Below are 13,513 nucleotides of genomic sequence, written 5' to 3'. Positions count from 1 at the left end.
TATAATTAGTTATCTTTTCATTATCATAGATTTGAAATAATAGTGTACCCAAAACACGTCCCTGTGGAACTCCCATACATTTCATGTTTTATTTCTAGATCTGAGCTTCTTGTTTTGCATGGAGATGAAGAATTACCTCAACAAGGGTTAAATAAGAATAGAATAGAACAGAATACTTGCAGTTGGTCCACTTTTGATAAAGCTATTGGTATTAAAGTGTGCGCTGCATATCAGGTAATATTCTATTTCTATAACAGTAACATTGATTGTCAGTAAATGGTTGATTTAGATAAGTTTACTGTTGTTAAATATTGTAATTGAAATTATATATGGTTGATTTTTTTCTTTTTTTGTAATAGTTTTTTCGAAAATTATATGTATTAGCGCTGGAGAAACATACCGATTTATGAACCGTGCAAAGTTACTTGTCTTTCCAAACTTGTCAAGTTCGTAATATACGAAAGGCCATAATAATCACTAAAAACATCAAATTATCTCTACTTCCTAATCAAGTAAATTAATTCTCTTTCCTTTTAGTTCCCGAACATGACGAATCTGCGTGACGCACCATACTTCATAATGAGTGGACCAGCGAAATATATAGTTTCTTTGGAAAAAGCCGATCCTTCAGCTAAAACATATGCACTACAATATAAATGGGATAGAAATGAAACAACTAATGTATTAGGATTCTCATACGATACGCCTAATAGTAAGGTAAGGAAGTATTCATGAATAGCTGTTAATTTAAATAAATTGTCGTTTTTTCTTTAGTCAGATGACATTCTTAAAGGTAGATTTTTTTTTTCATAGAGCAGTAGTCGGGCTACTTATCATAACTTGGATTTACTCTATGATTTGTACTTTATTGTAGCCGCATAACTTAGGAGGATAAATTTGCTTTTTAGTATTTACCAACTGATCATCTCTAGATAGAAAGGGAAAAATTAAGAACCTGGCTTGTCTGGCAGATATATCTCTATAGTTTATAAGACCGCCCGCTGTACGCGTTATTATAATGTTGCTCTTGTAACGTTATAATACCGTTTATAGTGTACAATAAATAATTTTTCATCAATGATTTACAAATGTTCCAGGAAAAACGTATGTTTAACGCGATCCTAAGCATATCAAACACATCAAGCACTGCTGCACTAACTTTCCAATCTTCCGAAAGTACTATAAAAGCTAAAGCTCTATACAGAAACCAGCCTTACGATAAATCAGTAGAAGCAAGTCTTGATGTAGATGGACGGAAACAATTTGATACTGTGATGTCAATAAAGCGACATGATATTAAATATGGCTATGTGTGGATACCGCATGCGTATTGGGTGGTCAATGATCAACGGATTGCTGAATTGTCGGGTGAGATTTTTGAATATCGAATGAATATTGTTTTTTTTTTTTAAGTTTGTGTCTGATCTGAGCCAGGGTGAATGGCTGGTTCAGATTAAGAGGTGCGTTATAAATTGAAGTGCGTATAATTAAAATCGGATTACAGTCATTTCTTTATAGGTTAAAACATAACTGACTGTATAATTTAGTGTCTCTTTTAGAATTTGGAAAAATTTGATCACGTGGTGGGAATCGAACCTGCGTCTTTTGTCCTACCGTGACAATGGCCTCGTGATCGATTTTATAATAACAGAAAATACTATCTGGATTTTTTTAACAATGAGCAGTTTGAGTTGATCAATCGAAATATGTACTTATTAAATTTTATAGTTATCGAAATATTTATATCATTTATGTTTTTCCCACTTAGGTACTCTAAAAGTAAAATCAAAAGGCGGCGTCACTCAATGGGACGTAACCGCCGATTTCCAAACGAAACAACTAGCAAGCCGTCTAGTTGGATATTATACCATAAATGGTCCTACACACGGCACAAAATTGCAACTCGACTATCAGTTCTATAAAAACCCAAAACAGACTATAAAAATGGAAGGAGTCTATAGTGAGAGATCGTTAAACTATAGACACGATTTGTATGGAGAATTGGCTATGGATTTCACGGCGTATCCGTCTTATAACTTCTATGCGGTTTTGAGGAATGTGGTAAGTGTAGTTATTGATATACTGGTGGGGGGGTCATTTGTTCTTTCCGTTCTATTTGTATTTTGCTTGTGTTTAGGGATAAAAAGTATCAAATTCGTTTATTTCGAGTGAGTATATCCATATAAGATTAGGTACAGGTATAATTTTCTTAAGAATAAGGCTTTGTTGTTTGAGTTTGTCCTTGTTAAAGCTTTGTACTATATTTTGAAAAGTGCTACTTATTAGTGATGTAAGTCGTATAGGTAAAATTAAGTGAAGTATAAATACATTCCAAATATGTATAATAAAATTTAAACCAATGAAACATTAATGTTACTTCCTTCAACTTCCTCAGAAATATACAGGGTGTAATCGTTAAGTGTGCACAGGCGATTATTCCGTAACTAAGTATTACAGATATCAAAAATCTTTAAACTGACATCGAAAGTACTTAACCTAATGAGTAATAACAGTGTTTAACCTATTCTACATGTACATATTCGGTGATATCATTAATTAAGTTCATTTAAAAATATTTTTCCTTAACAATAATGCAATATCAACACTATTTATGAACTTTTTTTCTTTTTCAGAAAACTCAAAACCACATAGACATCGGTTTTAACTTGAGCTCTTCAAAGGATTTGAAACTTGATCCCTCATTCACGTTTCTTTTTAGACGCATTGATAAATTGAACGGTGTTAAATTGAACACTGAAGTTAATTTATATAGGGCTAGACCGATTATATTGAAATTCCAGTTTGAACAGGTACCTATAAAACTATTATTTTCACTAGAATCTTTCATACTTCTGAATGTCCATAATGAAGATCATTCTACTTCATTATTTATTAAGATCACTGGTCATATCAAAGCATAAAAAAGTAAGATTACAGATAAAAAAGTACTACTTATTTTATATAGGAAAGAATGAGGCCAGATAAACATAACTGGAAATAAAACCATCGATTTATACGAGAATATTTATATTCATACACCACTATAATTATGTATCTAAAATATTTATTTATTTTAAGTATCTTACTTCAGATAGGAACTAAATACTCTAAACCAATATTTCAAAATATGTTTATTAATAATCTATATTATTATTTTGACCAGAAAATTCTGCAATTAACTTATATCTCTTTATATATTTTAGAAGTTTAGCATTTTAAATACAAAATTTCCCTATTGCAAATGCATATCTCAAGCATTATTATTATGACCAAAAATCTACACAGCTTGTATATTTATTTATTTTATATATTATGATATTTATTTATAACATATTTTTCTCTCCAGATAGGACCAAAATACTCAGCGCTAGCCTTACTAAACGTGAATCCGAAATCCCGAGATATACTTATATCAGGTTTTCTATTCACTCCGCCGGGAACACAATTATATGCTGATGCAGAATTAAATGTCACTTTACCGACATTACACCCTTGCATGTTGAAGGGAAAGTTGTTTGAGAAACGACCCAACGAGTTTCAGGTAAGATTAGGGACTTATTTCCCAAAAAAAAATAGGAAAAGATATAGTAGTTGGATAGGTTAGGTTAAGCCCGCGTTTTCAAAGAAAAACCCGCATAGTTCCCGCTCCCGTTGGATTTCCGGGATAAAAAGTAGCCTATGTCTTATTCTGGTTCTTCAGCTACCTACATACCAAATTTCATTGTAATCGGTTCAGTAGTATTTGCGTGAAAGAGACTTAACAAACATCCATCTATCCTCACAAACTTTTGCATTTATAATATTAGTAGGAAGTAGGATTTAGTAACTGTAGTGCTTTCTGTAAACTATAAAATTGTATGCAGGATTTACGGTACTTAGGATTATTATGTTTTGTTGGAATTTTGATATTAATCCCTGATAGTGTAATAATTATTTTACTTTTGCAGAATTTAAAGACAGTATTAATTATTATGTGTACCTACACTGAAAAGGCACTCGATTTTAATGTATATGTTTTTCAAATATCAACCTTATTTTCTTAACAATAGAGTCCTTCTATAATTTATAAGGAGTAATTCCACCTTTTCCGCTAGGTAAACGCAAATGGCGTTTGGTTCACTGGTGTAGATTTCAACGTAGATGCCGTGTATCAAGATCAATCCAAGACAAATATGGCTTCACATCGACTAAAAGTGCTAATAAATAGCAGCCATTTCAAGGATATTGCTGTGGATGCGAGATTCACACAGGACAATCGACAGATCACATTCATAGCTGAGGTAATTAAACCAATACCTCTAATATGAGTGTAAATGAGACTTCTTTTTGTGATTGACAAAAGTCGACCTTATGTACCTGAAAATAAGGTTTAATTTTAGTTGATTGACATTAGTACTCTACTAAAGTTAGTAGTCAGGTTTCAAAAATAATGTTTGGCACAAAAATGAACTATCTGTACCATTGAGCGACCCTTCGTTGAAAATGAATCTCGGTTGTATTTCCATTTTGAGAATTATTTGGCCTATATTAAAATACAAAATTCTACATTTTCAAGACTATGATTCATTTATTTATTATAGTAACATCGCTCTGCATCCAAATTAAAATTATCGTTCAGTTCATATCATTATTTGTATGCCATTTATTATTACATATAGAATATACACATCAAAATTACTGATTATTTCATTTTATATTATTCAATTCACTTCAACTATTTGCATTTCTTAATTTTATGAATCGATTTTTAACCAATATAAAAGATCCCCAAAATCTGTTTAGGGGCCGTTCAAGTATTACGTGAGCAGATTTCTTACCATTTTTTACCCTCCCGCCCCCCTTGTCATCAAAAGTAAGCAAAGCACTTACCCCCTCCCCCTATGCTTACGTAAACATTTTTAGTAATAAATGTTTTTTTTATATTTTTATTTTTAAAATAGGAAAATTCATGAAAATATTAGGTTTAACTGATACACATAGAGTAAATGACAAAAAAATATAATCAGAAATAAAGAACATAACTAACATAAACAATATTTTCGGAACAGTTTTTGGTATAACTTGGATTTGTCTATATGATTATGATATGACATTCTAATAAGATACTTAAATTTAAATAATTAAAACGTTACACTTTGGCTAATTGCATCAACATAAACGCAAATGATAACTTTCAATGCTTACAATACGTTTAGAATCCAAACAAAACAATACTGATAGATGCGCACTTTCAGCCGGCCCGCGGCCGGCACGAGAGTGAATTATTAGACAAGTGAATAGCGCACGGTAATTTCCCTAATGCGCGGTAATTCCCCTAATCAGTTCTCAAAGCGAGTGCCTACGCATATGTATTATTTGCGGGAATCCCCGAAAAAAACTTAAATAACTAACGATGACGTAATCATCATCTAGACCCCCCCACCCCCCATGTCATCCAAAATAAGAAAAACAGAGACCCCCCCACCCCCCCTTGGTGCTTACGTAATACTTGAACGGCCCCTTATAGATTTTATCAAATTATCTTTTTCCAGGGTGAATACAACGCTGACACCTATAAAACGTTAATACGTTACCTCCTACTGTCTGAGCAAAATTTCACCACATATGGTGAAGTAGATATCAGTGGGAAGGTATACAGTATCAATCTAAATGCTGATTTGAATAATAATACTGATGTTAATATGGACGTTCATTTTGATCAGTAAGTATTGAAAATTACTCTATAATTAAATTATAAACATTTAAGATGATAACGATAGACGAATTATGAATATTGCGTTTGCAAATAGAAATATATATAGGTAGAAATAGTATACAGACAACATGATGTGTTATTGTATTATGCCAAGAAAGCGAAAAATCTCAACTTATATGCCAATGACTCATATGAAACTGCATTCAATTCATCGTAATAGTTTATACAAAAAATTATATGATTACAGCAAACACATAGACAAAAAAGTGTTCGCTTCTGTTAAAAGTAGAAAATACTGTTAAATCCATACATTACATAACTGGAAAGCGTATCATAGAAACGAGTTTTGCCATGCAATAGTACATACATTTTACAAGACCTGATCATAAGAAGAGTTTTTTCAACTCTTTCTATCTCTTCCCAGATTACGCGACTTACACATATCCTACCTCCGCATATCGACACCTACAGAAAAACGTTTAAGCGCAACTTTCAACTGGGATGCGAACCGAGATCCCTCACAGAAGATAAGCATTGACGCTAAACTGGACCATAGGGGCAAATGGCATCATGCCGGTCATGCGACGTTACATTACCCGGGACAGGTTGTTAATGGAGAGTTTGAGTTTTTGTTGAGAGGTATGTAGGAATTTTTTTTTTGTTTTTAAATAGTTCGTGATAAATTGAATTTAATGAATGCAGACTTAATTGCTTAAAAGTTAGTTTATAATGTTATATTATGAGTAATAATTCTATTTTTTTATTCTCTTTAATTTTATATACTGTATTAAAATCAATGGTTCTGTTTTAAAATGTTAACCATATTTTGAACTACTGAACTAACTTCTCTAACATTCAATGTTATCCTATGATAGTTAAGTAACTGAATTTTTAAAGTAAAACCAATATTGAGACGTAGATTGCTTTGCCATTTTTTTGCATACTGCACTGCGTCGACCTTTCTTTTATATAGTACTAGAGGTCCGCCCCGGCTTCGCCCGTGGTACATATTTCGCAATAAAAGGTAGCCTATGTCCTTTCTCGGGTATCAAAATATCTCCATACCAAATTTCATGCAAATTGGTTCAGTAGTTTAGGCGTGATTGAGTAACAGACAGACAGACACTCTGTCTGTCACTTTCGTATTTATAATATTAGTATGGATTGTGATAACAAATGTCCGCTGCAATTGAATTCTAGCTCTTTTTTGTTATTCTCTCTTTTATTTAACCATATATAATTGCCTTTTATATCCTAAAATAATAAAATTACATATTATATAGATTGGTATTGCGAGTGGCTTGTACGGGCGGGTTGGGCTAGTCCCACCTCCATAGTGTGGCGAGTTAAAGCATATTCAGAAGCACATGAACATACTGTATATGCGTTATTATCCAGCTTACATACACCTTTCCCGGGATGGAAGGATACTAGCTTTAATGTTATGTATGTATTTTTTTTCTTATTTAGTCTATTGTTACATTTATCTTTGTAAATAACAACAAGTATATCAACATTTTACGAATATAGTATTCTAAATTTTATCCTTCATCATTTTGTTCTGTACAAAACTCAAGGCAATGTGATTTTGCCATACAACAGAAAACATTCTACTGCAAGTAGTAAATTACATTAGAGATTATTATTTTATCGTTAAATATCTGTCCTATTTCTTATACCTACCTAATTTCCTTGTTATGTATCCTTGAGCGTTAACCACCTGGGCACTACCAGTATATTTCAGTTTTCTTATAATGAAAAGATTTCCTATTTTCTAAAAATGATCTATTACATTTTATGTATTCTTGGCCTACTTATAATTTTCTATTATATTTTATGTATTTTAACACCAGGTGGCGCTACCAAGACAATTTACAGGCAATCAACGGTAGTATGAATTGGCAAGAAGACTATCTAGCATTCAGTTTACTCGCAGACTATCTATTCACAAGCACTAAGTTCTATGGAGAAATCAATGCACTAGTAAATTCGACTATACCATCCCTACCTAAAGCGGCCGCGATAGCTAAACATACGGTTGTGTGGAAGAAAAGTGCGGACACGTTGTTGAGTTTTCAGGTATTTTTCATTTAATTTTCACTAGGAATAAGTTATCTTTTCAACCGACTTCAAAAATAGCAGGAGATTTTCAATTCGACCGTAGTTTTTGGAGTTTATTATTTCAGAACTCTCGACTTCCCAGTCAAAAGCATATGTAACAAATTTTTCTTTAATCTTTGTTCATAAACGATAGCCAATCTACTATCGTTTACCTGCCACGCGAGACTTTAATTTTTCAATTTTTTTATATTTACTAGTAAAATTTTTGTCTTATATCAGAATCTGACATATGTTATGAATTCAAACTAATAAGAACCAGTAAAGGAAAAAAGTAAACAGATACAGGTAAAGATAAATAAAATGATATGTAAAGTTCAGTAGTTCAATTAAAATATTCTAAGAATAATAACGTATTAAAATTCTACCAGATAAAATAGATAGGAAAATCCTGTTCTTTATATTATTAATAATATAAATAATTGTTCTAAAATGTTTCAGTATAACGAAGATGGTATGTTGATGATAAATTCGTCGTGGGCTATTGCCAAAGGACAAACGGCTATAAATAATGTAACAGGAAAAGTCACTATTATAACTCCTTTCAAAGTAAGTACCTATAATTTATATATCAATATTAAATTTATATACAAAATATTTGTATAAGAAAAGGAGTTTGGTTTGAATCAAAATATGTAATTGAATGAATCTTTTTTTGTTTTAGGGTTATAAAAAAGGACATTTGAACACAGAATTTATCCTAGGTCATAAGAGGGATATTAAAGGAATAACTCTATTGGATTTGGAAGGCAAAGTCGTCAATATAATTGTAAATGGTAAGTATGTATATTGTATGAGTTATATTTCTCAATAGCAAAGATGTTTAGCTATAAATAGCAATGTTTCTTTTTTCATAATAATTGAAGGTAGTTTTAGTATTAAAGTTTTTGTTCTTTTTTTATTCTAAAGAAATATAGAATCTATCTTTGCCATGTTTTTTGGAAAAAAAATGTAACCGATGTAGAAACTGACCTACCAAAATGATTTTTTCATTTATATTTTTAACTAGCTGCGCTTCCTGGTTTCACCTGCATGGCTCCGCTCCTGTTGGTCTTAGCGTAATGATATATATAGCCTTCCTCGATAAATAGGCTATCTAATACCGAAATAATTTTTCAAATCAGACCAGGAGTTGAGATTAGCGCGTTCAAACAAACAAACTCTTCAGCTTTATAATATTAGTATAGATTCAGAGCAAAAAATCTTATTATCCGTTGCTTTTACTCAAATTTAAATTCACAATATTTAAAAAAAATCTTTATTCCAGGTCACATGCGTAGAATAACAAACTGTATGCTAGTTGTAAATATTACAAGTCCGATACCTCAATTTGCGCATACAACCGCAAGGTTCGGTTTCATAGAGGCCGATAGGCACTTAGTAGCCATGGTTGTTACTACTAATTCTACTACAGGCAAGTGTAAAATATTAATTAAATTATAATAAATGTTTTAGCTTGATTTTAATTTATTTTTAAGTAGATTTTCACTTTCTTGTACAGTTTATCTTGCGTTATTTTCTTTAAATAACACATTAAATAATAAAAAAATGTTTAAGCTTTTATATACTGTCAATAACTCTTTCATTAGAGTCATAAACCAATTTTTAACACGCCCAAAAGGGTAAAAATACTAAAAAAAATCCCGAAATAAATCCACCCATCCATAATTATTATTTCTGCAATAATTTTGGCAACGTTGTTTGTAAAAAGTACATTTAAGTAGTGTTTTATATTAGAGAATAAAAATTATATTTGATTTTTCAGGTATCGAAGTTTTACTACAACTAGCATCCCTTCAAGACTTCAACATCTTAGGTCACGTTGCATTACCTATACAGTACTTGAACAGAGCTCTTATCACTGCTAAAAGGGCTACAGAAGAGGTAACTAGACCTTATATCTTTATTTAATTGTAATATTGAATGATACCTGTAGTATAATAAACTAGCTGTTCCCCGCGGTTGCACCCGCATTGCTCCACTCCTGTTGGTCTTAGCGTGATGAGATAATATAGCCTTCCTCGATACATTGGCTATCTAACACCGAAAGAATTTTTCAAATCGGACAAGTAGTTACCGAGATTAGCGCGTTCAAACGAACAAACTCTTCAGCTTTGTAATATTATAAGTATAGATATTTAATCGTTTCTGTTTCTTTCTCTCATATGTTTAATAGTATCAGAGTGAAAGAGACAAAACATTACTTGGATAAAAGTGTTTGTATGTACACCCATATTGTATTTCGATAAATAACTTAAAAACTTCTAGAAATATTAAAGCATATTATTAACGCGCATATATTAACTTCATCTGTTTCTTTTTTTTCTAAATGGGACTTATTATTCGTTAAATTAAACTTATTATTAAATTTTAAAGGTGGACTTCAGAGTGGGTTGGGACAAAATGGACTTCGGTTTCACTGGCATTTGGCAATGGCATTCCCTCATAGATTTCGTATATGTATACAAATTATACACACCGTTAGATGGATTCGAAGAAAATGGCTTGGTTCTCAAAAATGTGTACAGAAATGGGCTGGATACGGAGCTATCTGTGCAACTGTCAAAACATAAGGTAAGCTGATAAATATATTTTTGAAGTGAAACCTTCTTTAGCGGCGTTGGGTATAAAATCTTAAACTCGCGTCAGGACACGTGGCCTGATCGAAAAAGCGTAAGACGGATTTTTTTTTTAGCCCTTATATTCCATGCGTAAGACGGATACCATTCCAAAATATCAAACATGCTGAACGTTAATAATCAAGTTTTCACTTCTGCCGGCACTCCCGGAGTGAAACCCGTCTTTTTTTTTCATATTATGATTATAATGTTAGTTACTGATCAAACAACGGATTTAAAAATGTACATTCTATAAATATTTTTCGACTTTTATGTTTAATTTGTCCTTATAACTTTTTTATTTGAAGATAAACCGTATATTTATTCAACTAGGCTCTTTTTAGATTTGTTATTTTATACAAGAATAGTAATGCTTTCGTGATATTTTCTGTCTCATAAAATACTAAAAGTGTTCAGCCTGTTTCATAAAGTTGGATACTTATATATTTACCTAATGTTAGGTAGTAATACAAGTTCATATTTTATACTTTATTTTTCGTGTCAGATAAATACAGCAAAACAAGTAAAATATGCTTATTAACCTTAAATTTATTTCAGTTCGGTATTGCCATCCTCCTAATCGACAATGGTAAAGGTTTAGTCGAAGTGATTAGAGACATAATGCAAAACAAGCCGCACGACCCGGATATGTTCGTGGAAAATTTCGATACTGAAGCCTCTGTCACTTTGGATACGTTATACTATCCCACTATTAAGTTCCATGCGCATCTTATGAAGGTAGGTTTGTAAGAAAAATAGTGTTAGTACTGGGTGACTATATCTTTATGTTTCAACTAGATTTCCGCCCGCGGCTTCTCCCGCGTTTGCAAAGGAAAACCCGCATAGTTCCCGTTCCCGTGAGATTTCCGGGATAAAAACTATCCTATGTGTTAATCCAAGTTACCCTCTATATGTGTGCTAAATTTCATTGTAATCGGTTCAGTAGTTTTTACGTGAAAGAGTAACAAACATCCATACATCCTTACAAACTTTCGCCTTTATAATACTTATATATTAGAATATATTAGATATGGAATTGCATGATAATTTATAATATGTTAAAAAAAGAATTCACTGATAAAATGGGCCTAATGAGATCTGCAACAATTTTTCTATCGTATCATAAATTATGTTATTTAAATTGAATTTGGACCGTCCTACCGCTCTCATTTTTGTAATTCCCAGACCCCCATTTTATAAATTGTTATAAAAGTATAGTGTTATCTACTCATATAAACATAAAAGTATACTAAAATAACAATTTATTTTATTACTACATTTCCGCCCGCGGCTTCGCCCGCGTTTTCAAAGGAAAACCCGCATAGTTCCCGTTCCCGTGGGATTTCCGGGATAAAACCTATCCTATGTGTTAATCCAAGTTACCCTCTATATTATGTGTGTTAAATTTCATTGTAATCGGTTCAGTAGTTTTTACGTGAAAGAGTAACAAACATCCATACATCCATACTTACAAACTTTCGCCTTTATAATAGTACTAGCGGTCCGCCCCGGCTTCGCCCGTGGTACATATTTACGTTTTCTCTACATAAAAACCATCCTCTTACTCCAAGGAATATAATAAAAGAAGAATTATCGAAATCGGTTCAGCCGTTCTCGAGTTATGCGCTTACCAACACATTTTGCGATTCATTTTTATATATAAGATAAGATTAAGATTACTACATACTACTGCCCTACTTGCAGTATGTTGGTCCCGACGAAGAAGATATAATAGAAGCAAATGCGACTCTACACCTACCGGATAAGAAACCTATTGTATTGAAGGACGTTTTTATAATGGAGGTATGTATTTTATTATCTGTATTAAATATGATTTTAGTTAAAACTTATAGTGAGTTATTTTGAATTAATTAGTCAGAATTTCATAAATGCAGGAAGTATACTGGGTAAATTAAAAGACTGTTATGCTATGTTCGTTAATTGACCTTTTAATAAAACTTAAGTAATACATATTATGATTCTGGAAATAATTCGGACATACCAATTTCTCTGGTTTATAAGTTTTCAAATTATATTAATTCAAGTTATATATTTCTGATACCCTTAAATACTAAAATGACCTTATTACTTTATAGATTTTTTTGTATTTTACCTATTTTTAATATTTTCAGCAATACACAGTAATGCGAAATACATTGGATCTAGTGACACCTTTCGAAATGGTATCACAACTGAAGTCGGTCTACACTCTGGATATAGTTTTTGGTGAAAAATTCAATGTGACGTGCGTCGCGTTATTGTATAATGGAACTTATTGGCATGATGTAAGGTTCATTTTGCTTTGTTTTAATTTAATTATGTTTTTCTGCTTTTAGTGATTGATTGAGGTATAGTAGAGGAAAGAAGGTGTGTGAAATCTGTTTACCTGAAAGAATTTATAGATTTTTAATTGTTATAAACCTGATTTTGAGTAGAAATAGTGCATTGTTAATTAATATTATGCATAGTTGTAATGTTTTACATATTTCCACTTTTACCAATAACTATATAAATGACGACGAATGTCTCGGTCTGGTAGGACACAGAAGGCTGATCACCTACTTGTCTCTAAAGAATATCAATCAGTGAAACAGATGTATGCATAATGCATCTGCCCCTTACCCCACTAGGGGACACGGAACTTCACACAATATAAACGACGTGTGTGAATCGTGTATCGCAAATACAAAATACATAAGTAATTCTGTAGTTCATATCTCGTAAACGCATATAGGTTACCATGGCAACACTAACCATACATCCCTTCCACAGATATCATACAAAATGTTCTACGAATACGAAACGGGTGAAGACGATGCATACAAATCATATGTATCTTCTGTGGGTATAGCAACACCGTTGGCAGTGTTGCCAGCTCTAGAGGCTCGTGTTACCGCTAGACTGGAGGGCAATTTGTGGAAAATGTCCGCCGGTATTGCCATGCCGTCGTTCACTGTGCAGGCGAATGCTAGACTAGAGGTATGCATACACATACACATAAACAGCACATAATATATTGACACACTTACCTACCACGAACATTTACATAAACACACGCACCTATATTCAATATACATTACCA

At 32.2% G+C, this 13,513-nt stretch overlaps 1 protein-coding gene across 1 annotated transcript in view; it reads left to right on the top strand.

Annotated features, from left to right (window-relative positions):
- Apoltp (Apolipoprotein lipid transfer particle) overlaps positions 1–13,513 on the top strand; it is a 56,681-nt gene that overhangs the window by 20,241 nt on the left and 22,927 nt on the right. The window contains exons 20-39 of the mRNA XM_089709263.1: positions 99–234; positions 538–717; positions 1,098–1,368; positions 1,769–2,061; positions 2,634–2,810; positions 3,347–3,541; positions 4,095–4,280; positions 5,532–5,701; positions 6,120–6,334; positions 6,979–7,141; positions 7,549–7,774; positions 8,255–8,362; positions 8,478–8,589; positions 9,081–9,227; positions 9,579–9,697; positions 10,190–10,387; positions 10,990–11,169; positions 12,136–12,234; positions 12,564–12,716; positions 13,204–13,410. Of these exons, the coding sequence (XP_089565389.1) occupies positions 99–234; positions 538–717; positions 1,098–1,368; positions 1,769–2,061; positions 2,634–2,810; positions 3,347–3,541; positions 4,095–4,280; positions 5,532–5,701; positions 6,120–6,334; positions 6,979–7,141; positions 7,549–7,774; positions 8,255–8,362; positions 8,478–8,589; positions 9,081–9,227; positions 9,579–9,697; positions 10,190–10,387; positions 10,990–11,169; positions 12,136–12,234; positions 12,564–12,716; positions 13,204–13,410 (3,535 nt within the window). The remainder of the gene's footprint in view (positions 1–98; positions 235–537; positions 718–1,097; positions 1,369–1,768; positions 2,062–2,633; positions 2,811–3,346; positions 3,542–4,094; positions 4,281–5,531; positions 5,702–6,119; positions 6,335–6,978; positions 7,142–7,548; positions 7,775–8,254; positions 8,363–8,477; positions 8,590–9,080; positions 9,228–9,578; positions 9,698–10,189; positions 10,388–10,989; positions 11,170–12,135; positions 12,235–12,563; positions 12,717–13,203; positions 13,411–13,513) is intronic.

The sequence above is a fragment of the Colias philodice genome, chromosome 22 (assembly GCF_061535455.1).
Source record: "Colias philodice isolate Cphi_HAF_F1 chromosome 22, ilColPhil1 Martin Lab GWU primary, whole genome shotgun sequence".
In the NCBI taxonomy this organism is placed as follows: Eukaryota; Metazoa; Arthropoda; class Insecta; order Lepidoptera; family Pieridae; genus Colias; species Colias philodice.
Note: the sequence above shows the minus strand (reverse complement) of the source record. Positions and strands in the feature narration are given on the sequence as shown.